Here is a 24,314-nt window from a genome sequence, read left to right as displayed (position 1 = left end):
TGGATCATTTGAGGTCAAATTCCTGACCTCAAGTGATCCACCAGCCTCAGCCTCCCAAAGTGTTGGGACAGCCTGGGGAACATAGCAAGACCTCGTTTCTACTAATAAAAAATTAGCAAGGGGTGGTGTGCACCTGTGGTCCCAGCTACTCAGGAGGCTCAAGCAGGAGGATCTCTTGAGCCTAGTAGATTAAGGCTGCAGTGAGCTATGATGGCACCACTGTACTCCAACCTGAGCAACAGAGGGAGATCCTGTCTCAAAAAAAAAAAAAAAAAAAAAAAATTAAAAATAAATTGTATGGTGTTTCTAGCCACTAAGTTGGTAGTAATTTATTGCAGCAGCAGTAGGAAACTAACATATATAGAGACTGGATTCTGAAGTGTGAAAGGAAAATATTAAGAGTAGGGAAGTGGCTGGACATGGTGCTCATGCCTGTAATCCCAGCACTTTGGGAGGCCGAGTTGGGTGGATTGCCTGAGCTCACAAGTTCGAGACCAGCCTGGGCAACATGGCAAAACCCCATCTCTACAAAAAATATAAAAATTAGCTGGGTGGTCCCAGCTACTCGTGAGGCTGAAGTGAGAGGATTGCTTGAGCCTGGGAGGCAGAGGTTGTAGTGAACTGAGGTTGTGCCACTGCACTTCAGCCTGGGCAGCAGAGCCAGACCCTGTTTAAAAAAAAAATGGCTGGGTGTGGTGGCTCAGGCCTGTAATCCCAGCACTATGGGAGGCTGTCTCTACTAAAAATACAAAAACTAGCCGGGTGCGGTGGCTCAAGCCTGTAATCCCAGCACTTTGGGAGGCCGAGGCGGGTGGATCATGAGGTCGAGAGATCGAGACCATCCTGGTCAAAATGGTGAAACCCCGTCTCTACTAAAAATACAAAAAATTAGCTGGGCATGGTGGCACGTGCCTGTAATGCCAGCTACTCAGGAGGCTGAGGCAGGAGAATTGCTTGAACCCAGGAGGTGGAGGTTGTGGTGAGCCGAGATTGTGCCATTGCACTCCAGCCTGGGTAACAAGATCGAAACTCCGTCTCAAAAAAACAAAAAAAAAACAAAAAACAAAAAAAAAACAAAAATTAGCCAGGAGTGTGGTGGCATGCACCTGTAGTCCCACCTACTTGGGAGGCTGAGGCAGGAGAATCAGTCAAATGTGGGAGGCAGAGGTTGCAGTGAGCTGACATTGCACCACTACACTCCAGCCTGGGAGTCAGAATGAAACTCCATCTCAAAAAAATGAACAAACAAAAAAAGAACTGCTTGGTTCCTCACTTCTCAGCTCTTGACTCTAGGCAGGTGGTGTATTTGTCCACTTAAGAGATGGGAATTGGTCACTGCCACTGGGATCAGTTCTGATCTTGGCAGTACATTTCTGGGGTGCTCTGCCTCAGAACTTGGTTCATTGCCAATAAAGCTGCTTTCCTGTTGCCTGTGCTCCATGTTTGTCTAGCTCCTGGCCTCCTCCTGCCAGGCGATTTGGCCTCATTCTGAACCTGTTTTATGTAGAGCGTCTGTCTGCCTGACTCCATGGGGGCAGACCATGGAATAAGATCCATGTGCTGTGATCTGCTTTCCCTTCACCAGATGTCACCATGGACTTGTGTCTGCCTGGACCCCATACTTGCTTCACTCTGACAAAGCTTTTTCTTCCCTCTACTTCTTACCTGCTTGGAATTCATTGTTTTATGCCTGTGTGACAGAGGGAAAAATATATTAAAATGACGTACTGGCAATACCTCCCTTCTTGTCTAAAAAGTGAATAGTTTGGGTACTCGTCTCCTTACAGGGCCTTTGTTGAATTGAGCAGGTGATTGACTATGAGAATTAAAAGGCAGAGAGAAGACCATGTTGCTCTACCCAACACAAAATGAAGAGATATTTGAAACAGAATTTTACAAGGAGAAGATTGAAGAGAGCCGGATGCGGTAGCTCACGCCTGTAATCCCAGCACTTTGGGAGGTCGAGGCGGGTGGATCACCTGAAGTCAGGAGTTAGCAACCAGCCTGGCCAACATGGCATAACCCTGTCTCTACTGAAAATACAAAAATTATCCAGGTATGGTGGCAGGTACCTGTAATCCCAGCTGCTCAGGAAGCTAAGGCAGGAGAATCGCTTGAATCTGGGAGGTGGAAGTTGTGGAGAGCTGAGATTGTGCCACTGCACTCCAGCCTGGGCAACAGAGTGAGACTCTGTCTCAAACAACAACAACAACAACAACAACAACAACAACAACCAATTGAAGAGAAGACGAAGCAGAAATAAGTGAACTGTCAATTTTTGAGGAAAGAAAGAAACACAAAGAATATTTTAATGGAAAGTTTCCTATATTGCATGTAGTACAACATTCTCTTTGCCTAAGCATCCAGTACACATTAAATTTGTGGTAGATTGGGTGTACTAAGTGCTAAGATTGGCCTCAAGGCAAAAGCAGGATGACTCAAAATAGCACAGATAGTTTCAGGTGGGAAGGGAGAGGAAGAAGGGAAGCAAAAGGCAAGCAAGATGCAAGCTGATCTTGCCCACAGCAGGCCTCTCAGCCAGCATGCTTGCTCCATACTCAGGATTCTCTAGAAAGGCGGCAAGAAGAAGCTGCTCTCCAGAGTAGTCTGAGATAAGGCATCAAGAAGAGCGCATTTCCCATCGATGATAGACTGGACAGGGAAAATGTGGGAAAAGCCACTGTGGCATAGGAAAAAAATATGTTTATTTGGTATTGTGGGACCCTGTTACTAGGCGGAAGTTCACTTTCATTGCAGCACTGCAGTGCAGGCAGCTAAGGTTTAACGGGAACATGGAAATGTAAAGGTTTTGAATATCTGGGTGAGAAAGAACAGCTCCTCTCAAATACTCTGAGACAGACGAACAGTACTCAGAGGGAGATCTTCTCAGATACCTTAAGTGTGAGGTCCCACAGTGCTGAAATTAACCTGTGTCCAGGAGATTTCTACAAACTGGGTTTAAATTCACAAGCTGCAGATTTGTATTCTTGGCATCGATCAGCTGGCATTTTTTGGTGAGGCTGCAGTCTGCAACAGTCTTTGGCCACCCAAAGCACTGATTCTGGGTATACACGTCTGCTTGAGCTACTTGCTAGGAATTGACTCGTTTTATGAATATGGTTGGTATAGAGTCAGCGCTATGATCATTTTTACATGCTCTGTTAAATCTATAGACTCTTTAGAAAAAAGTACACCCCAGACTAGGCTGATACTGAGGCAGGACAATGGGGTCGGGAAACAGGAAAATGCTTTAGGCCATTTCACGCCAACTTCCTAGAACTAAATTGAAAGGAAAACCCAAACTTTCGACGCCTAAATAACAAAAGGACCGGAGGCAAACTCCCACCTTTTCTGCCCAGCAGATGGGCAATTGGCTGTCAGCAACCAATCAGACCGATTGCAGACAAGGTCTTCGTTTTTCATGGAGTGCAACTTTGTAACTTCACCTTAGCCTTTGACTGGTTGCTTTTTGCAGCCAATTAGATGTTTGCACAGGAGTGTGACCTTTGTAACTTCACTTCAGCCTCTGATTGGTGGGTTTCTGCAACCAATCAGACCAACTGCAGGACCCCACTTCATTTACATGAGGTGACCTCCAAGTAGCCTGTGGAAAACCTGTAGGGGTATTTGGACCCAAGAAAATTCTGTATCCGGGTTTTTGAGCCATTGTTCAGGCTGCTCCCACACTGTGCTGTGCACTTTCATTTTCAATAAATCCCTGCTTTCGTTCTTTCGTTGCTTCATTCTTTCTTTGCTTTGCTGGGCATTTTGTCTAATTATTTGTTCAAAACACCAAGAACTTGGACAACTTGCAGTCAAGACCCTCTACTGGTAACAATATTATCATTATTTTTTGACTTGGGGGCAGTGAAGGAAATGCCCCCATTCCAATGAAATACAGCATAAGCTGCACTTGGCAAAAGGTCCCTAACTCTACCCCCAGATTAAAATCCCCTCCAGTAGAGACAAACCATAATAAGAAATTGGGGAAGATACATTTTGGACTTCTTTGAATTTTAACCCACACACACAAGATAATTTTATTTTAAACTTCACTTTCTTTTACCTTTAATGTCTCATGATTTTGACTTACAAGGAGATGGAGTTCATTTCTTGGACAATAATTTCTCCCTAGAAACTTGATAAAGGGAGGAGATTTATGTTAAATGTGCTTTTTTCTCAGTATTACTGGCATTTTTTATAGAAGTTTTTTTTGTGCGTGTTATTGGAGTAGTATGCTTTTGTCATTTAATCTCATTGTTGATCCTCTGGTATGTGGATAATATGAGTACACAGAATAAAAATTAGTAATAGAAAAATGAATGGAGTTCAGCCTTGGATACAGAATAGCACTGAAGTTTTTTTGTTGTTGTTGTTTGTTTTTTTTTTTTTTTTGAGACAGGGTCTTACTCTGTCACCCAGGCTGGAGTGCAATGGCCTGATCATGGCTCACTGCAGCCTTGACCTCCCAGGCTCAGGTTATCCTCCCACCTCAGCCTTGCAAGTAGCTGGGACTACAGGCATGGGCCACCACACCTGGCTAATTTTTTTTTTCTTTTTTTGGTAGAGATGGGATTTTACCATGTTACCCTGGCTGTTCTCGAACTCCTGGGCTCAAGCAATCCACCTGCCTTAGCCTCCCAAATTGTTGGGATTACAGGTATGTGCCACCACATCTGGCCCCTGAACTATTAATGCATTATAGTGAACTATTTTGGAACTGCATGTGAGCAAAATAGCCACTGCCTACCAGGGTTCCAGGAAAGGTACAAAGTTGGGTGGTATGAGAGGGAAGGGTAACGTCACGAAGTAGGGGCATCCTCACAGGCTGCCAAGAAACTGTCCAGAGGATGTCAGCCACACCTCTGGCTGGCATAGCCTAAATGGTTAAACCAATGTCTTAAGAGAGCAAACATCAAGGGACTATTAGTGGGAAATGATTCTTTTTTGTTTGGAGACAGGTTCTTGCTCTGTTGCCCAGGCTAGATAGAGTGCAGTAGTGTAAATGTGGCTGACTACAACTTCTACCACCCGAGCTCAAGGGATCCTCTTGCCTTAGCCTCCCAAGTAGCTGGGACTACAGGAGTGCTCAACCATGCACCACTGATTTTTAAATTTTCAGTAGAGACAAGGCCTTGCTATGTCACCTAGGCTGGTCTCAAATCCCTGGCCTCAAATGATCCACCCATCTTGGCCTACCAAAGTGCTGGCATTATAGGGGTGAGCCAGTGAGCCCACATAGGAGTGATTCTTTACCAACCTTGATATTACTTTCTGTGATAGGCTGAATAATGGCCCCCCAAGTGTGTTCATATCCTCATTCTCAGAATCTGTGAGTATGTTATATGGAAAAAGGAACTTTGCAGATGTGATTAAGTTGAGGATCTTGAGATGGGGAAGTTAACTTGAATGTCCAATATAATCCCAATAGTCTTCATTAGAAAGACAGAGGAAGAGTTAGTAAAATAAGGCAATGTGATGGCAGAAACAGGTCGGAGTGATGAGCTTTGGAGATGGAGGAAGAAGCCACAAGTCACGAAATACGGGTGGCCGCTAGAAATTCAAAAAGTCAAGAAAATATTCTTGCCTCACAGACTTCAGAAGGAACCAGTCCCTCTGACACCTTGACTTTACCCCTAATGAAATGGATTTTGGACTTCTGACCCCAAGAACTATTGAGGATAAATGTGTTTTCTAAGCATCTGTGCTTGTGGTAATTTGTTACAGTGGCAAGAGGAGAACTTGATTTTGTTTATCTCCTGTGTTTTTGGAGAGCATAATTTAATCTGACTGGTACATTCTAGAACAACACACGGAGCCTGACTGGCTTAGTTTCCTTCTCTTTGTTCTGTGGGAGCCAGTCACCCCAAGAAAGCATGAGTTCTGCTTCTTGCAGGGCAGGATGCTACCCACATGATGAGAGGTGCCCCACTCAGTGCTGCTGGGCCTGGATGGCTAATTCAGTTCATGTAACTTTGTGGTTCAGTATTAGCATTTGGCTTTCATGTTAAGCTATCATCTCCAGTACTTTTAATCAGAATACAGTGATATTCTGGCCCCACAGACTGCTTCTTTGACTTATCTCTTTGTTCAATCCATTATCCTCAAATTCACCCTTTTGCCATGCCTGAGTGATAAGTCAAAGAAGAGTCTGCCTCCTAGGCTCACACAAATCTCCTGCCTCAGCCTCCAAGTAACTGGGACTACAGGTATATGCCACCACTCGTGGCTAATTTTTGTATTTTTAGTAGAGACGGGGTTTTGCCATGTTGGCTAGGCTGGTCTCTAATTCCTGACCTCCAGTAATCCACCCACGTGGGCACCCCAAAGTGCTGGGGTTACAGGCGTGAGTCACCATGCCTGGCCGAAATCTACCTTTAATATGAAGTTATTGGCTGAACGTGGTGGCTCAAGTCTGTAATCCCAGGACTTTGGAAGGCTGAGGTGGGGACATCACTTGAAGTCAGCACTTTAAGACCAGATGGGGCAACATAGGAAACCCTTGTCTCTCAAAAATAAAAAAAATAAAATAATAATAAAATAAAATCCAAGTATGGTGGCACACACCTGTGGTCCCAGCTACTTGGGAGGCTGAGTGTGGGAGGATCGCTTGAGCCTTGGAATTCAAGGCTACAGTTAGCCATGATCGGTCACTGCACTCCAGCCTGGGCAACAGAATGAGAGACCAGCTTGACCAACATAATGAAAACTCGTCTCTACTAAAAATACGAAAATTAGCCGGACGTCGTCGTATGTGCCTGTAATCCCAGCTACTCAGGAGGCTGAGGCAGGAGAATCACTTGAACCTGGGAGACAGAGGTTGCAGTGAGCTGAGATGGCACCACTGTACTCTAGCCTGGGCAACAGAGTGAGACCCTGTCTCAAAAAAAAAAAAAAACAACAAAAAATGAAGTTATTGTTATTAAAACAGTGTGATATGAGTGCAAGGATAGATAATTAAACCTTTGGAACAGAAAAGGGAGCTCAGAAATAGACCCACCTGTATATGAGAACTTGATTTATATAAAATCAACATTCCATATATGTAGGAAAAAATGCATTAGTCTATTAGTAGTGCTGAGAGGATTTGTTATATATAATGAGATCCCTAGCTCACTTCAAATACCAAAAACAAATTTCATAGAAGGATTCAAAATGAAAAGCAATTTTTAGAAAAAACTGGATAATATTTTTATGATCTTGTGTAGGGCAAAAGGAAGCCATATACCCTTTTTCAAGGATGTACACAGGAAAAAAAAAAAAAGAAAGAAAGAAAGAAAAGAAGTAAGCCCTATACCCAAGCCATAAAGGAAAACATTGATAATTACAGTTATATTAAGATGAGAAAATGTCTGCTTATTAAAAGGCATGTAATCCCAGCGTTTTAGGAGGCCAAGGCGGGCGGATCACGAGGTTAGGAGATGGAGACAATGCTGGCTAACACAGTGAAACCCCGTCTCTACTAAAAATACAAAAAAATAGCCAGGCATGGTAGTGGGTGCCTGTAGTCCCAGCTACTCAGAAGGCTGAGGCAGGAGAATTGCTTGAACCAGGGAAGCAGAGGTTGCAGTGAGCCAAGATCACGCCACTGCACTCCAGCCTAGGGGACAGAGCGAGACTCTGCCAAAAAAGGCATCATAAAAAGTGTGAAGTTACAATCTGAAAGAAGTTATTGGGGCCAGGCTCAGTGGCTCATGCCTGTAATCCCAGAGCTTTAGGAGGCCAAGGTGGGCAGATCATCTGAAGTCAGGAGTTCAAGACCAACCTGACCAACATGGATAAACCCTGTCTCTACTTAAAATACAAAATTAGCCGGGCTTGGTGGTACATGCTTGTAATCCCAGCTACTTGGGAGGCTGAGGCAGGAGAATTGCTTGAATCCGGGAGGCAGAGGTTGCGGTGAGCCAAGATTGCACCATTGCATTCCAGCCTGAGCAACAAGAGCAAAACTCCATTTCAAAAGAAAAAGGACAACAGAAAAAGATATTGGTAACAAATATAACCCACAAGAATTCGTATCCAGATTATATGAAGAACTCAAAACTGCAACATCAGCTGGGCTGGATGGCTCATACCTGTAATCCCAGGACTTTGGGAGGTTGAGGCACGTGGATCGCTTAAGCTGAGGAGTTCAAGATTAGCCTGGACATCATGGAGAAACTTCATCTCTACCAAAAATACAAAAAATTAGCTGGACGTGGTGGCACACGGCTGTGTCCCAGCTACTCTGGAGGCTGAGGTGGGAGGAGACAAAGAGGTGGAGGTTGCAGTGAGCTGAGATCACACCACTGCACTCCAGCCAGGGCAACAGAGTGAGACTCTGTCTCAAAACAAACAAACAAACAAACAAACAAACAAAAAACTCGACACCCAGAAAACTGCAACATCAATCCTTCTGGCCTGCTAGCCTGCTCTAGAAATTTCAGACTTGGCTGCCAGCACAATCATGTCGGCCAATTCCTTAAATTAAACCTTTCTCTCTATACATACATCTATATCCTATTGGTTCTGTTCCTCTGGAGAATCCTAACATAAGTCAGGAGAATGAAGCCTGGGAGCAACTGGGAAACTCTGAGTGGAGAGGGGTGAAAAGATTCATTGTCCGATGGAGGTGGACCCTTGGGTGAAGAATCATATTGAAGAATCCTCTGCCAGATGAAAAAGCCCAAGTGACTGCATGGATTTTGGTTTATGTTGTTGTGTTTTTAACCTTCTGTTAATGCCAGCGATCGATTTTTCCAGATTTCTCTTCTTTCAGTTCTTTTTCTAGAATAGCTGCTTTTTTACCGTAGAATACAGAATTAGACCCATTCGGGTTTTCAGCAGCACCCTCAGATCTGCTGCTCCCATGCCTCTTTATGAAGGCTGGCACCTTTAAGGATAATTCTAGGCCATCTTAATCTCTTTTAATTTGGTTAATCTTTTCAAGAATGTTTGCATTTTCCTTCAATTAGTTTGTTAAATGGTATAGTGAGTGCCTTTTCCTTTCTCTATGGATTTTTTTTTTGTATTTTAAAAAATTGTGGCAAACATAACAGATTTATTATTTTATTATTTAATCACTTTAAAGCAATTTCTCATTGTTGTGCAACCATTACCACTATCCATTTCCAGAATTAAAAAAGAAATATCATCCCAAACAAAGCTTGTACCCATTAAACACTAAATTCCTATTCTCTTCTCCTCTATCCCCTGGTAACCTCTATTCTACTTTCTGTCTCTATAAAGTTTTCTAGTCAAGGTACCTCATATAAGTGGAACCATACAATGTTTTTCCTTTCTACAGCTGCTCTTTTTTTTTTTTTTTTTTGAGATGGAGTCTCAATCTGTTGCCCAGGCTGGAGTGCAGTGCTGTGATCTTGGCTCACTGCTACCTCTGCCTCCCAGACTCAAGAGATTCTTCTGCCTCAGCCTCCTGAGTAGTAGCTGGGATTACAGGTGCCTGCAACAGTGCACAGCTAATTTCTGTATTTTTAGTAGAGACAGGGTTTCGCCATGTTGGCCAGGCTGGTCTTGAACTCCTGACCTCAGATGATCCACCCTCCTTGGCTTCCCAAAATGCTAGGATTACAGGCATGAGCCACTGCTCGGCCTACAGCTGCTTTTTAATCGAACAAAAACTTCTTCAAAATAAGAATTATAAAATACAATGGCATGGCCTGTAGTCCCAGCTACTTGGGAGGCTGAGGCAGGAGAATTGCTTGAACCCATGAGGTGGAGGTTGCAGTGAGCTGGGATCATGCCACTGGGGCAACAGAGTGAGACTCCATCTAAAAAAAGAATATATATATGTGCATATATATTATATTATATATGTATGTGCATATATATATACACACACATAGATACACATATAAACACACACACACACACACATTCAATAACTCTTGCCCATACCATCATCTCCAAAGATCAAAGATATTTGAAGATACTGGACTCAGGTTCATGTTTTCAGGCAACACAGCCATAATCTTGCAATTATCTCCAGGAACAGCTTGAAACTCAGTTCTGAGGGAGTCACAATCCTTTTGGTGAGCCCAAGTTCACCACAGACCTGCCTCTGGGGGTATATTGGCCCATTGAACCACAACAGCTCGCCCATATCATTCCACAATGTTCAGCCAACCCCACATGACACCAGGGACAGCAAGCTCAGGGCTCAGAGAAGCACATTGAAGAATCAGCCCTGTGCAGCTCCTTCTCACCCATGCTTTAAAAGTAATAATTTGGCCAGGCGTGGTGGCTCATGCCTGTAATTCTAGCACTTTGGGAGGCCAAAGCAGGCGGATCATGAGGTCAAGAGTTCGAGACCAGCCTGACCAATATGGTAAAAATCTGTCTCTACTAAAAATGCCAAAATTAGCCGGGCATGGTGGCACATGCCTGTAGTCCCAGCTACTTGGGAGGCTGAGGCAGAAGAATCACTTGAACCCAGGAGGTGGAGGTTGCAGTGAGCCGAGATGGCACCACTGCACTCCAGCCTGGGTGACAGAGCAAGACTCAGTCTCAAAAAAAAAAAAAAAGTAATATCTTATTTTGCTTAATTTTTAAACGGAAAAATAAAACACAGATTCATAAAACTATGAAACAAATTATTGTAAAGAGAACGTCTTTGTAACTACCAATCAGGTCAAGAAATGGAACCTTGTCAGTCACGCCCAAAACTCCTCTGTGTGTCCCATTCAGTCTCAACTCTATCTCCCCAAAGTAACAATTTTCTTGCTTTTTAAAAAAACTATTTTATCGAGAGGTAATTCACATAACATAGAATTCACTTATTTAAGGGGTACAATTCAATGGTTTTTGGCTTATTCACAGAGTTGTGCAACACTCTCCTGACTTTTATAGCATTTCCTTGTATCCACTGGTATCTGTAGTTTCAGGCATCCGCTGAAGGTCTTGAAACATATGGGGGAACTGCTGTAACTGGTCACATTTGAAGGATGGAAAACAACTAATTCAATATCTTAAAAACTGGTAAAGGGCCAGGCACAGTGGCTCATGCCTATAATCCCAGGTCTTTGGAAGGCCAAGACGGGTGGATCATGAGGTCAGGAGTTCGAGACCAGCCTGGCCAATATGGTGAAACCTTGTGTCTACTAAAAATACAAAAATTAGCTGGGCCTGGTGGTTGTGTGCCTGTAATCCCAGCTACTAGGGAGGCTGAGTCAGAATTGCTTGAACCCGGGAGGCAGAGGTTGCAGTGAGCTGAGATCACACCATTACACTCCAGCTTGGGCAACAGAGCAAGCCTCTGTCTCAGGAAAAACAAAACAAAACAAAAAAACCCAACCAACCAAACAAAAAACCCCACCGCCACCACCAACAAAAAAACCTGGTAAACAAAGGAACAGAGCCAGCATTTTCCCTGCCTTTCCTATTGAATGAACAGAAATGTTCGTGTATCCACCCATAAATGTGATGCCTTTTCTACCTCAACTAAGCACTTACGTATTTTGGCCTTAACTTTTGCAGTTTGAGATGCAACAGCAAAACTAGCACAATTTCTTTTTTCCTTCTTCACAGTTTCACAGATAGAGTCGTTCTTAGCCGCAGGTCTCAGCAATCTCAGCATATGATTTCTTTTCTGTCCGTATTAAGTTGAGAACCTTTACCTTTTCACTTAACGGGAACACTTTACAGCTTCTCTTTGGCATATATGAATTGCTGGCATCACTATTCTAGCACTTTCTGGCCATTAGGAATTAAAATAGGGTGACTTGAACACAAGCACTGCGATATCATCACAGCCAATCTGATAACCAAGAAGGTTACTAAGTGACTAATGGACAGGGAGCGCCTACAGTGTGGTTCAGCTGGACAAAGGGAGGATTCACATCCTGTGTGGGAGGGAGCAGGATGGCACGAGATTTCATCACGCTACTCAGAATGGCATGCAATTTAAAACTTTTGAATTGTTTATTTCTGGAATCATCCATTTAATATTTTCAGACTGTGGTTGACCGAATGTAACTGAAACCACGAAAAGTGAAACCATAGAGAAGGGGGAGCTGCTATAGCTGTTGGTTTTTAAACCATTATGAACACATGGGTTCAAATGCCTTTGAAGGGTTTCATTCCATTGTAATTATTATCCTTAATGAACTCAAGTTGTCCATCTTGGCCAAAATTGCCTCTTGTGTCCTTTTGGCAGAACTGTAGTTGTCTTTGTTAGCTTCCTTGCGATCTTGTATGACAAGATGCCATAAAGCATATCACTGACTTCTGGTAATTTAAATGATGTGATATTGATTTAGAAATAGACAAATGTGTTAATGGAAATAAGGAATGGGATAATTCATGAGGTTATGCAGTAGATATCTGTTGTTGTTGTTGTTGTTGCTGCCGGCATTTATTGCACTTTCTTCAAGGACAGTTTCACAAAATTTATTTTGAATATTACTCTTCATTCATTTAGCCTTATTAAAGTGTGTTGAAGGGACTGACCCCATCTGCAGCTCCAGTGGCTGCCTTGACCTGAGTATATCCAGTTACCCTGTTTGGAGTGACTAGTTTACAAATGGGCATGGCCAGAGTCAATGAAAGAAGAGACATTCAGTGAGACTTCTGGGAAAGACATTAGGATAATTGGCCTTCCATTTGGAGGAAGATGCTACACTTCTACTTCTTACCATTTGCAAATATTAATAGAAGTAGAATTAAAAACCTAGAAGAGTCTATGATTATTAGAAGATGCAGAAAAGCAAAAAGCCATATTGATAGATTGATAATTTGATTACATGCTGTTGGAACTATACACCACCATTAAAAAAAATCAAGACAAGCAACTCAATAGAAGTAAACATGTTATATACATAACAAAACATTTGGACCGGGTGCAGTGGCTCATACCTGTAATCCCAGCACTTTGGGAGGCCGAGGCAGGCGTCTCTACTAAAAATACAAAAAGTAGCCAGGTGTGGCGGCGGGTGCCTGTAATTCCAGCTACTCGGGAGGCTGAGGCAGGAGAAATCGCTTGAAACCAGAAGACAGAGGTTGCAGTGAGCTGAGATCGTGCCACTGCACTGCAGCCTGGGCAACAAGAGCAAAACTCTGTCTCAAAAAATAAAAATAAAAAAATAATAAAAATAAAAAATTGTGCTCAGGCCAGGTGCTGTGATTCATGCCTATAATTCCAGCACTTTCAGAGACCGAGGCAGGCGGATCACTTGAGCCTAGGAGTTTGAGACCAGCCTGGGCAATATGATGAAACCCCATCTTTATAAATGATACAAAAATTAACCACCATGCCCACAGTCTCAGTTACTTAGGAGGCTGAGATGGGAGGTTCACTTGAGCCTGGGAGGCAGAGCTGCAGTGAGCCATGATTGTGTCACTGCTCTCCAGCCTGGGTGACACAGTGAGACCATGTTTCAAAACAAACAAAAAACAACTTTTGTGTCCATACCACAATAAACCTTCTATATGTGGATAAGAAAAAAAGACAAATAAATAGAAATATGTGCAAAGGATATGGGTAGACAATTTACATATGAGGATATGAAAGAGCAACCCTCTCCCCAACATATGAAAGGTACTCAACCTCTCTAATAATCAGTAAAACGCATTTTAAAACTTGGTACATTGTAGGATATACCAAAGTTTAACCATTCCCCTACTGATGGAAACTTAGTTTATTTAAGAGTTATTATTGCTGGGCGCAGTGGCTCACACCTGTAATCACAGCACTTTGGGAGGCCCAGGTGGGCAGATCACCTGAGGTTGGGAGTTCAAGACCAGCCTGACCAACATGGAGAAACCCTGTCTCTACTAAAAATACAAAATTAGCCAGATATGGTGGCGAATGTCTGTAATCCCAGCTACTTGGGGGGCTGAGGCAGGAGAATCGCTTGAACCTGGGAGGCAGAGGCTGTGTGAGCGGAGATCATGCCATTGCACTCCAACCTGGGCAACAAGAGTGAAACTCCAGCTCAAAACAACAACAGCAACAATTTATTATTACATACGATGCTCACCGAAGATGTGTCTTGCCTCTTTGGAATGTATTCGTGCTTTTGAGATATTAAACCTTATAACCTAAACCTAGAATGTGATAGCAAACATCTTAGTGTCTGCATCCCAAATATAAGTTATATATTATGTGAACATACACTAAAATTTAACATCAGAATGTTCTTTGAATTGTATTTTCAATCATGTGCTTAATCTAATACACTTGGGAACTACTGGAACTTTTTCTGGTCAGATTAGTTCAAACAGTTGGAAATTGTTCTCTTTCCTTGAAATAAAGCTGATTGAAGGATTATGTTGTCTGAATAGCTGTAGGATTCAGAAACTCTTTATAAAGACATGCTTAATTTTAGGTTTAAAAATATCCATGATTTCTTATGGATTAATGGTCTAAACATGCATATTTGACTAAAGCCTTACTTTTTTATTTATCACGGCTATAGCTTGTTTGTTGTTCATTAGTTGTAAGTATGTTCCAGTGAGAGGAAATTGTTTAATCTCTACCCAGTAGGGAAAGAAAATATGTATCAAATTCAAAATATGTATGCCTTTTGTTCAAGCAATTTCAATTTGGGGAATCTTCCCTACAGAAATACTCATAAGCATATGCACATACCCATGTTCACACACAAGGATGTTCACTGCACCATTGTTTGTGACACATAATTCAGTCGAAAATATGATAAATATGATAAATGTCTGTCAACAAAGGAATAAATTAGTGAATCAGACCTGTCCCTAAAATGAGTGACAGCCACATGTATCACTTTGGTAAAATGTCTATATGAGAGAGTGCTGGCGGGGAACAGAATTCACCCCCAAATGGTCTGAATGAACATATATATATATATATATATATATATATATATGCTCTCTCTCTCTATATATATATATATACACACACACACACACATATACATATAAATATATATAGAGAGAGACAGAAAAATAGAGCGAGAGAGAGAGAGAGAGAGAGAGAGAGAGAGAGACAGGGTCTTACTCTGTCACCCAGGCCTAAGTGCAGTGGTGTGATCATAGCTCACTGCAACCTCCCAACTCCGGAGCTTAAGCAATCCTATTGCCCCAGCCTCCCAAGTAGCTGGGACTACAGGCGTGCACTACCATGCCTGGCTAATTTTTTGAATTTCTTTTTGTAGAGATGGGATCTTGCTATGTTGCCCAGGCTGCAAATGAAGATATTTTAAAGGAAGATTTACTTATAGGGGTTGGGTGGTGACAAGCAAGCAAGGGATGGTGAAGTGCCTAGATGGTGAAGTGGCAATGGTGGAAAGTGATTCCCCTTCTAGGGCCTCAGGTCAAAGGAGAGGGCATAGTATAATAGGAGCACATGAAATTTGGAATGGGGGAGGCAGGGCCACCCAGTGGAGCTATAGCCAAAGATGGATACAGCTACTGCAAAAGACAGAGCTGATGCAAGTAGAAAACAAGGAAGGAATATCCTGATTTTTTCCTTTTATTCTCTGATCTTTTACTGCAGAGACCTCTGCAGTGACCTCTGACTGGCTGAACCCAGTGGGCAGCATTTGGAGGGGAGCCTGAGTGACATGGTCCACCTGCCAGAGAGAAAGAACGAAAATGACCCATGAAGGTAAGGAATGACTAGCACGATGTTTGGGGGATATTTTGGTTTTGAAATAAATTAGGCTGGGCACCATAGCTCACATCTGTAATCCCAGCACTTTGGGAGGCTGAGGTGAGAGGATCTCTTGATCTCAGGAGTTCATGACCACCCTGGGCAATATAGTAAGACCCTGTCTCTAAAACAAAAATTTAAAAAGCCAGGTGTGGTGGTACATGTCTGTAGTCCCAGCTACTCTGGAGGCTGAGATGGGAGGATTGCTTGAGCCTAGGAGACAGAGGCTGCAATGAGTCATGACTGCACTCTAGCCTGGGTGACAGAGCAAGACCCTGTCTCAAGAAATGAAATATTATTTTTAATTGACAATAAAAGTTGCATATACTTATTGTGCACAGCATGGTGTTTAGATATATGTGTGCATTGTGAGATGGCCAAATCAAGCTAATTAACATATTCATTATCTCACGTATTTTTTTTTGTATGCAGTGAGAATTTAAATAAACTACCCTTTTAGCAATTCTTAAGTACAATTATCCTTCCATATCCAAGAAAAATTGGTTCAGGGGCCCCCTGTGAATTCCAGAATTTGGGGCATGTTCAAGTACCTTATAAAAAAAAGCACAGTATTTGCATATAACCTATGCACATATTCTAATATATAGTAGACATTTTGTATCAGTGGGTTCTGCATCTGTGGATTCATCCAACCAGAAATTGAAAATACTGGGGGAGAGGGGAGAGCAATACAACAATAAAAATAATACAAATAAAAAAACAATAAGGTATAATTATATAGGATTTGCATTGTATCAGGTATTATAAGTAATCTGGAGGTGATTTGCAGGATAGGGAGGATGGGCATAGGTTATATGCAAATGCTATACCATTTTATATAGGGACTTCAGCATCCTCAGGTTTCTGTATCTACAGGGGGTCCTGGAACCAATCCCCCACTTATATGAGGGGGATGTCTATACTTTAAATCATCTCTAGATTACTTACAATACCTGATATAAGTGTTAGAGAAATCGTTATTATACTGTCTTTTAAAAAATTATTTATTTCTTTATTATATTTATTAATTTTTTTTATAGAGACAGGGTTTCACCATGTTGGTCAGGCTGGTCTCAAACTCCTGACCTCAGGTGATTCACCTGTCTTGGCCTCCGAAATTGCTGGGATTACAAGCATGAGCCACCATGCCCAGCCTATACTGTCTTTTAAAGTTTGTATTGTTTTTAAGTATTTTTTCCCAAATATTTTTGATCTGAGATTGGCAGAATCATGGATGGAAGACCTGAGGATCCAGAGGACTGACTATATACAGTACGTTTAATTAATTAATTAACTAATTTATTTATTTATTTATTTATTTATTGAGACTGAGTTTCACTCTGTCACCCAGGCTGGAGTGCAGTAATGGGATCTTGGCTCACTGTAACCTCCACCTCCCAAGTTCAAGCAATTCTCATGTTTCAGCCTGCCGAGTGGCTGGGATTACAGGTGCCTGCCATCATGCCTGGCTAATTTTTGTATTTTTAGTAGAGACGGGGTTTCGCCATGTTGACCAGGGTGGTCTTGAACTCCTGGCTTCAGACTATCCTCCAGCCTCAGCCTCCCGAAGTGCTGGGATTACAGGTGTGAGCCACTGCACCTGGCTACAGTACATTGTTATTATGTATAGTCACCATGTTGTACAACAGATCTGTTCAATTTATTCCCCCAACTGGAATTGTATATGCTCTGACCAGTATCTTCCCAATTCTCCCCAACAATGTTTATGTTATGGTTTTTAAGTGGAAAAAAAGTTGCATAGCAATATATAATATGCTATTTTTGTAAAAGAAAACCGTAACCACACATTTGAAATGTACATGGTTGCATAATCATCAGCATTATGTATGAACACATAGCAAACTATAAGCTTCGGTATTACTCTAGAGGGTGAAAACATGAAGAAGTATTTTATTTCTAACTTTCTATATTTTAATTTTTATTATATATTTTTTATTTCTACTAAGTGTGGGCTTTATTGATTTCTCGGTGAGTACATTTCCAAGTGTGAAGGTACCCTTCCTGTAGTGTCTTACATACAGTACAGTGGGAATCTTCCTTATTTGGCAGTCACTCATACACCTTTATGTGTGTCTCACATAGTGTTCTTCTCCAGGTAGATGTGATTCTCCATGCCAGTGAAGAGTAAGGAAGACCACAGTATGGTATGGGGATAGAATAAACTCTGCTGGGCTAACAAATAAACCCAGAACTCTCAATGACTTAATGCAAGAAAGATTTGTTTCTTATTCATGCTGATGTTCCTGGTCTGAAAGTTCACCAGAGCAACTTTTTTCTAAGAGGCAGATTCAGGGATCAGGGCTTCTCCCTTCCTATGCATCTGCCATCTTGGAACCTTCATTTTCACCAGTGCAGAGGAAGAGAGAACAAGCCTGAGAAAGTGGGAGAGGTGGTTTATGCAAGGGAGTGCTGGGAAATATAGTCTTTCTGGTTCTGCAGGCTATATGAGAGGCATAGACCAGAATCTGCTTCTGATGAAGGCCTCAGAAGCCTCCAATCATGATGGAAGGTGAATGGGAACCAGAAAGGAAGGAATGAAAGATTTTCATTTTGAAAATTAGAAATGAGGTCTTGCTATGTTGCCCAGGCTAGACTCGAACTCTTGGAGTCAAGTGATCCTCCCATCCCAGCCTCCTGAGTAGCTGGAACTACTGCCTCATGTCACCACACTCAGCTCAATATATTTTTATATTATAGAAATTTGTTATAAGAATTGGCATTTTTTTGTGATTAAATGAATAAACTATATTTTGCTAAAAGAAAGCACTGTTACACTTAAGGCGAAGACAAAGGTAAGAAAAACTCCTAAATGGTTAATAAACATTTAATTCACTTAAGGGCACTGCAAAGAGGAAATATTTAGAAATCTACGTTAATTCCTTTAACATTAAAGCCAAAATGTAGGCTGGATATAATCCCAGCACTTTGGGAGGGTGAGCTGGGAGGATTGCTTGAGCCCAGGAATTCAAGACCAGCCTGGGCAACATGGTGAAACCACATGTCTACAAAAAATAAAAAATTAGCTAGGGGTGGTGGCACACACCTATAGTCCCAAATTCTCAGGAGGCTGAGGTATTAGGATCTCTTGAGCCTGGGAGGTAGAGGCTGCAGTGAGCCATGATTGTACCACTGTCTTCTAGTCTGAGCAACAGAGTGAAATGCTGTCTCAAAAACACCCAAGAAACAACAACAAAAAAATGTCAAAGTCAAAGAGTAGATCTTCTGTGCTCTATTGTTGGTAGGGTCTTCTGTTGCAAAGATCAGAAATCAAGTCACCCAAGGAATAAAAGGGAAGTTAAAGAAAAAAAGGAATTTACAAATGGCTCATAAAATGGAAGGATGGCAAGAAATAAAAGTTAGGACTCTGTGTTTGCCTCTCAGGCCCTTATCTCTTAATTTTCTCCAGGAAACAAACTTTCTCTGCTCTTGGGGAAACATGATGGGAAAATATGGCTGCCCCACAGATCCTGAGTTCCACATTTCAGTTCCAATCATTGAGAAGACTGCCTCAACTCTCTTTAAGTCCAAATTCTAAAATCTTGAAAGAATTTGATTAGCTGAATTTGGCTCAGATGTCCACCTTTAGTCCAGTTGGCTATAGTCAGTGTGCAGGATCATGTAATGTAGTAACAACATACTGGAATATTTTAAATGGCGATAAAGAGATGTTGTGAGGTTCAGGGTGGGGGCCATAAGTTCCCAAGCTGCCTATTACAGTTGCACAAAGGACAAAGGATATTATAGACTGATGAGTTAAAAATTACTTTTGCATTGCCCCCATAGCTAAAAAATTTTAAAAGATATTTCTGAGAAAGCCATAAAAAGGCAAGAGTAAAACACTGATATAAAATCAGCTGGGGCCAGGCTTTGTGACTCATGCCTGTAATCCCAGCACTTTGAGAGGCTGAAATGATCTGCCCGGATCACCTAAGGTCAGGAATTTGAGACCAGCCTGGCCAACATCGCAAAACCCCGTCTCTACTAAAAATACAAAAATTAGCTGGTTTTGGTGGCATGTGCCTGTAATCCCAGTTACTCAGAAGGTTAAGCTAGGAGAATCGCTTGAACCTAGGAGGCAGAGGTTGCAGTGAGCCAAGATTGCACTCCAGCCTGGGTGACAGAGTGAAACTGTCTCAAAAAATAAAACAAAACAAAAACAGAAAAAAAAAAAAAAAAAAAAAAAAAAACAGCTGTAAATCAGCTGGCATATACTATCAGAATACTAAATAAGAGTTGGCCTTCTGGGCCGGGTGCAGTGGCTCACGCCTGTAATCCCAGCAGTTTGGGAAGCCAAGGCAGGTGGATCACCTGAGGTCAGGAGTTCAAGACCAGCCTGACCAATATGGTAAACCCTGTCTCTACTAAAAATACAAAAATTAGCTGAGCGTGGAGGTGCATGCCTATAGTCCCAGCTACTTGGGAGGCTGAGGCAGGATAATTGCTTGAATCCAAGAGCTGGAGGTTGCAGTGTGCTGAGATTGAGATTGCACCACTATACTCCAGCCTGGGCGACAGAGTGAGACCCAGTCTCAAAATACATACATACATACATACGAGTTGGCCCTCTGTATTTGTGAGTTCTGCATTTGTGAATTGAACCAATCACTGATTGGAGTTATTTGGAAAAATTAAAAACAACAGTACAGTACTAAAAAATAATACACATAAAAAAACTGGCTGAGTGCAGTGGCTCACACCTGTAATCCCAGCACTTTGGGAGGCCATGGTGGGAAGATCCCTTGAGGTCAAGAGTTTGAAACTAGCCTGGCCAACAGGGCGGAAACCTGTCTCCACTAAAATTAGAAAAATTGGCCAGGTGTGGTGGCCCACGCTGGTAATTTCAGCTACTCTGGAGGCTGAAGCATATGAATTGCTTGAACACGGGAGGCGGAGGTTGCAGTGAGATCATGCCACTGCACTCCAGCCTGGGCTACAGAGGGAGACTATGTCTTAAAACAAAACAAAAACAAAAACAAAACAAAACAAAACTAGTATAACAACTATTTACATAGCACTTACATTGTGTTAGGTATTATATGGAATTTATAGATGATTTAAAGTATATGAAAGGAGGAGAGTAGGTTATGTGCAAATACTGTGCCATTTTATATAAGGAACTTGAACATCTGTGATTTTGGTGTCTGTGGGGAGTCCTCGAACCAATTTCCCATGGATGCTGAGGGACAACTGTACAAATGCTAAATGATTTAAAAGGCCACAGATAACTAGAAGTAAAAAATAGTTACTGGCTTGTAAAAAGGTAAGAATACCTTGTAATTGTACCACATTTTGTAGGTCTCACAGTGTTTTTACATTCCTTTTCTAATATAATAAAGAAAACCTTATAAAATCAATTGAGGCTGAATGCAGTGGCTCATGCCTGTAATCCCAGCACTTTGGGAGGCTGAGGCAGGAGGATCATTTGAGTCCAGGAGTTCGAGAAACCTAGGGAGGAAATGTAGGGAGTCCCCGTCTCTACAGAAAATAAAAATAATTAAAAAAAAAAAAATCAACCAAGTGTCATGCACCCGTAGTCCCAGCTACTCAGGAGGTTGAGTCAGGAAGATTGCTTGAGACCAGGAATTCGAGGTGGCAGTCAATGAATCACGCCACTGCAATCCAGTCTGGGCAACACAATGAGCCCTCATCTCTTAAATAAATAATAAATAAAGCAATTGAGTCTCAATAGGTCAAGTCACTTGCTCAAAGTCACACATGAACCACAGACTTGGGACTCAAGCTCCTTGTTTTCACTTTTCGTGCAGAGGTCTAACTTACAGAATCTGCCTCCCCGCTTTTTGAAAGGTAGGTTAAACTTTTTACAATTTTTATTCTTTATTTTATTTATTTAAAAATTTTTTTAGCATTGAAAGTAAGGCAGAAATGACTTTTAAAGTGTTACATTTTCAGGGAAAAAAAATGGATTAAGAATGTTAGTTTCCATTCTGGTATAGCTTAGAAGTCACCACTCCTGGCTGAGCACCATAGCTCATGCCTGTAATCCCAGCACTTTGGGAGGTTGAGGCAAAAGGATTACTTGAGCCCAGGAGTTCAAGACCACCTGGAGCAACACAGCAAAACTCCATCTTTACCAAATATACAAAAATTACCCAGTCGTGGTGTCACATGCCTGTAGTCCTAGCTACTTGGGAGACTGAAGTGGGAGGATCACTTGAGCCCAGGCAGTTAAGGCTGCAGTGAACCATGATGATACCACTGCACTCCAGCCTGGGCAACAGAGCAAGACCCTCATCTCAAAAAAAAAAAAAAAAAAAAAAAAGAAAAGAAAAGAAAGAAAGAAAAAGAAAAAAAGAAAATGTTAGAGATCAAAAACACTGCAATAGAAATGAAAATTGTCTCTGACATACTTAGTATACTAACCATGGCTGAGGAAAAATCTCTGTGTTTGAGAATATCTCAAGAAAAACCTCCCAAACTGAAAAACAAAGAGAAAAAAAGACTGAAAAAAAAAAAAAACCACAACAAACCAAACCAAAGCAACAACAACAACAACAGAAAAGAGTATCCAGGAACTGTAGGACAACTACAAAAAGTGTAAGTGTGTAATGAGAACACCAGAAGTAGAAGAAAGAGAATACAGAAGAAATATTTGAAACAATAATGACTGAGAGTTTCCCCAAACTAGTGTCAGACACCAAATCACAGATCCAGGAAGCTCAGAGTACATCAATAAGAATACATGTTTAAAAAAACAAAACTCTACACCTAGATATATCATACTTAAACTACAGAAAATTAAAGAAAAAATCCCTATAGAAACCAGAGGTGAAAAAAAATCTTATAGAAAAGAAAAGAATTACATCCAACTTCTTCTCAGACAGGAGGCAAGCAAGAAGAGAGTGGAGTAAAATACTTAATGTGTTAAGAGAAAAATATACCACCAACCTAGAATTCTGTATGCTGTGAAATCATCCTTTAAAAGTGGAAGAGAAATAAAGGTCTTCTCAGATAAACAAAAATTGGGGGAATTTATTGCCAGCAGACCTGCCTTGCAAGAAATAGTAAAAGAATTTATTTAGAAAAAAGAAGGAGTATATAGGTCAGAAACTCAGATATAAAGAAAAAAAGACCATCCAAGTAAGGGAAGGTAAAATTAAAAAAAAAACAAACTTTTATTTTTCTTATTTTTAATTGCTCTAACAGATAACATTTTTTTTCCAGAGCTTTGGGGGAATTTATCAGACAGATTTTGTGTACCAAAAAGGTGCTGGGCTTTTATCTACCATTAGCAGGTGTTATGCCTGGTGGCCCCTTTACAGCCATCAGATGGTTGGCCAGACTGCAATGGCTACAATAGCCATGAACAGCAACAAAACCACCATTATTATCCAACAAGAGGTTGACTTTCTGTCCACAATGTGCAAATGCCTGGTTTCAGTGCAAAGTTTTTCATCTGTGTTCTCCAGCAAATTGGCGAAGTTGTTAATTATCTCATTTTGTCCGTCCAATTCATTCTCAATTTCCTGCCCCATTTGTTTTTGGCAACTTATGATGGAGGAAATGGCATCAAGGCCTGTGTCCTGTTCTTGGATAATTTTCTGCTTGCTCTTGTCAGAGTTCATTAAAACCCAAGCCTCTTGTCTCCTCTGGCTCCTCAAAGAGCCAGGGGTTGGGCATTTCCTAACAGATAACAGTTTGTTCAAAATAATGATAGCAATAATGTTCTTGAGTACATATTGCATATATGTGTATATATATTTGTGTATGTTTATGTATAAGTGAAACAAGTGACAGCAATGATACAAGACATGTGAGAGAGAAATTAGGATTATTTTGTTATTATAAGGTACTCAGTAGTTGTGAAGTGGTAACCAGAAGTAAAAAAAAAAAAGCACTTATTCAAAAGTGACTCAGATTAGTTGTAAATGTATATTGCAAACTCTAGGGCAATCATTTAAAAAGGTTAGAAAAAAAGAAGTATAATTGATATGCTAAGAAATGAAAAAAAATCAAATTTATATAAAATGCTCAACTGTAAAGAGAAAAGGCAAAATAAAAAAAGAGTAGAAGATAAAAATAAGAACAAAGAACAAGGACAGCAAATAGAAAACAGTAAAAAAATAATAGATATTAATCCAATCATATTAATAATCGCTTTGAATGTCAATGGTCTGAATTCACCAGCTAAAAGAAACAGATTGTCAGAGTGGCTCAAAAAACAAGACCCAACTATGTGTTATACTCAAGGAACCCACTTTAAATATAAAGACACATATAAATGGATAGAGAAAGACAGACCTTGCTAACACTAATAAAAAGAAAGCAGAAGGAGCTATGCTTATGTCAGACAGAACAGACTTCAGAGCAAGGACAGTGATTGGGAAGAGGGACATTACATAATGATAAAGGAGTCAATTCTCCAAGAAGACATAACAATCACTAACCAAATGTATGCACCGAACAGTAGAGTGTCAAAATGTGTGAAGTAAAAACTGACAGAACTGGAAGGATAAATAAATGAATCCACCATTATAACTGGAGACTTCGACACCCCTCTCTCAGGAATGGACAGATCCAGTGGGCAGAAAAGCAGTAGGGCATAGTTGAACTCAACACCGCCATCCATCAGTAGGGCATCTATGGATGTAATTGACATCTATATGACTTTATTAAACAATAACGGGTTACATATTCTTCTCAAAGTCAC

General features: G+C 41.2%; 1 protein-coding gene across 5 annotated transcripts in view; it reads left to right on the top strand.

Annotated features, from left to right (window-relative positions):
- Window positions 1–24,314, top strand: part of APOLD1 (apolipoprotein L domain containing 1) — a 68,897-nt gene that overhangs the window by 25,098 nt on the left and 19,485 nt on the right. For 2 of the 5 annotated variants that reach the window (XM_074403269.1, XM_074403270.1), the window contains exons 2-3: window positions 4,568–4,660; window positions 15,470–15,580. In XM_074403269.1, coding sequence (XP_074259370.1) covers window positions 15,575–15,580 — 6 coding nt within the window. In that variant the 5' untranslated portion in view covers window positions 4,568–4,660; window positions 15,470–15,574. Of the gene's footprint in view, window positions 1–4,567; window positions 4,661–15,469; window positions 15,581–16,843; window positions 22,144–24,314 lie in introns of those variants that run through there. The other 3 variants (XM_074403271.1, XM_074403268.1, XR_012518594.1) reach the window with 2 other exon arrangements.

Source organism: Saimiri boliviensis, chromosome 7 (assembly GCF_048565385.1).
Source record: "Saimiri boliviensis isolate mSaiBol1 chromosome 7, mSaiBol1.pri, whole genome shotgun sequence".
Lineage (NCBI taxonomy): Eukaryota > Metazoa > Chordata > Mammalia > Primates > Cebidae > Saimiri > Saimiri boliviensis.
This window is presented reverse-complemented; position numbering and strand designations above follow the sequence as displayed.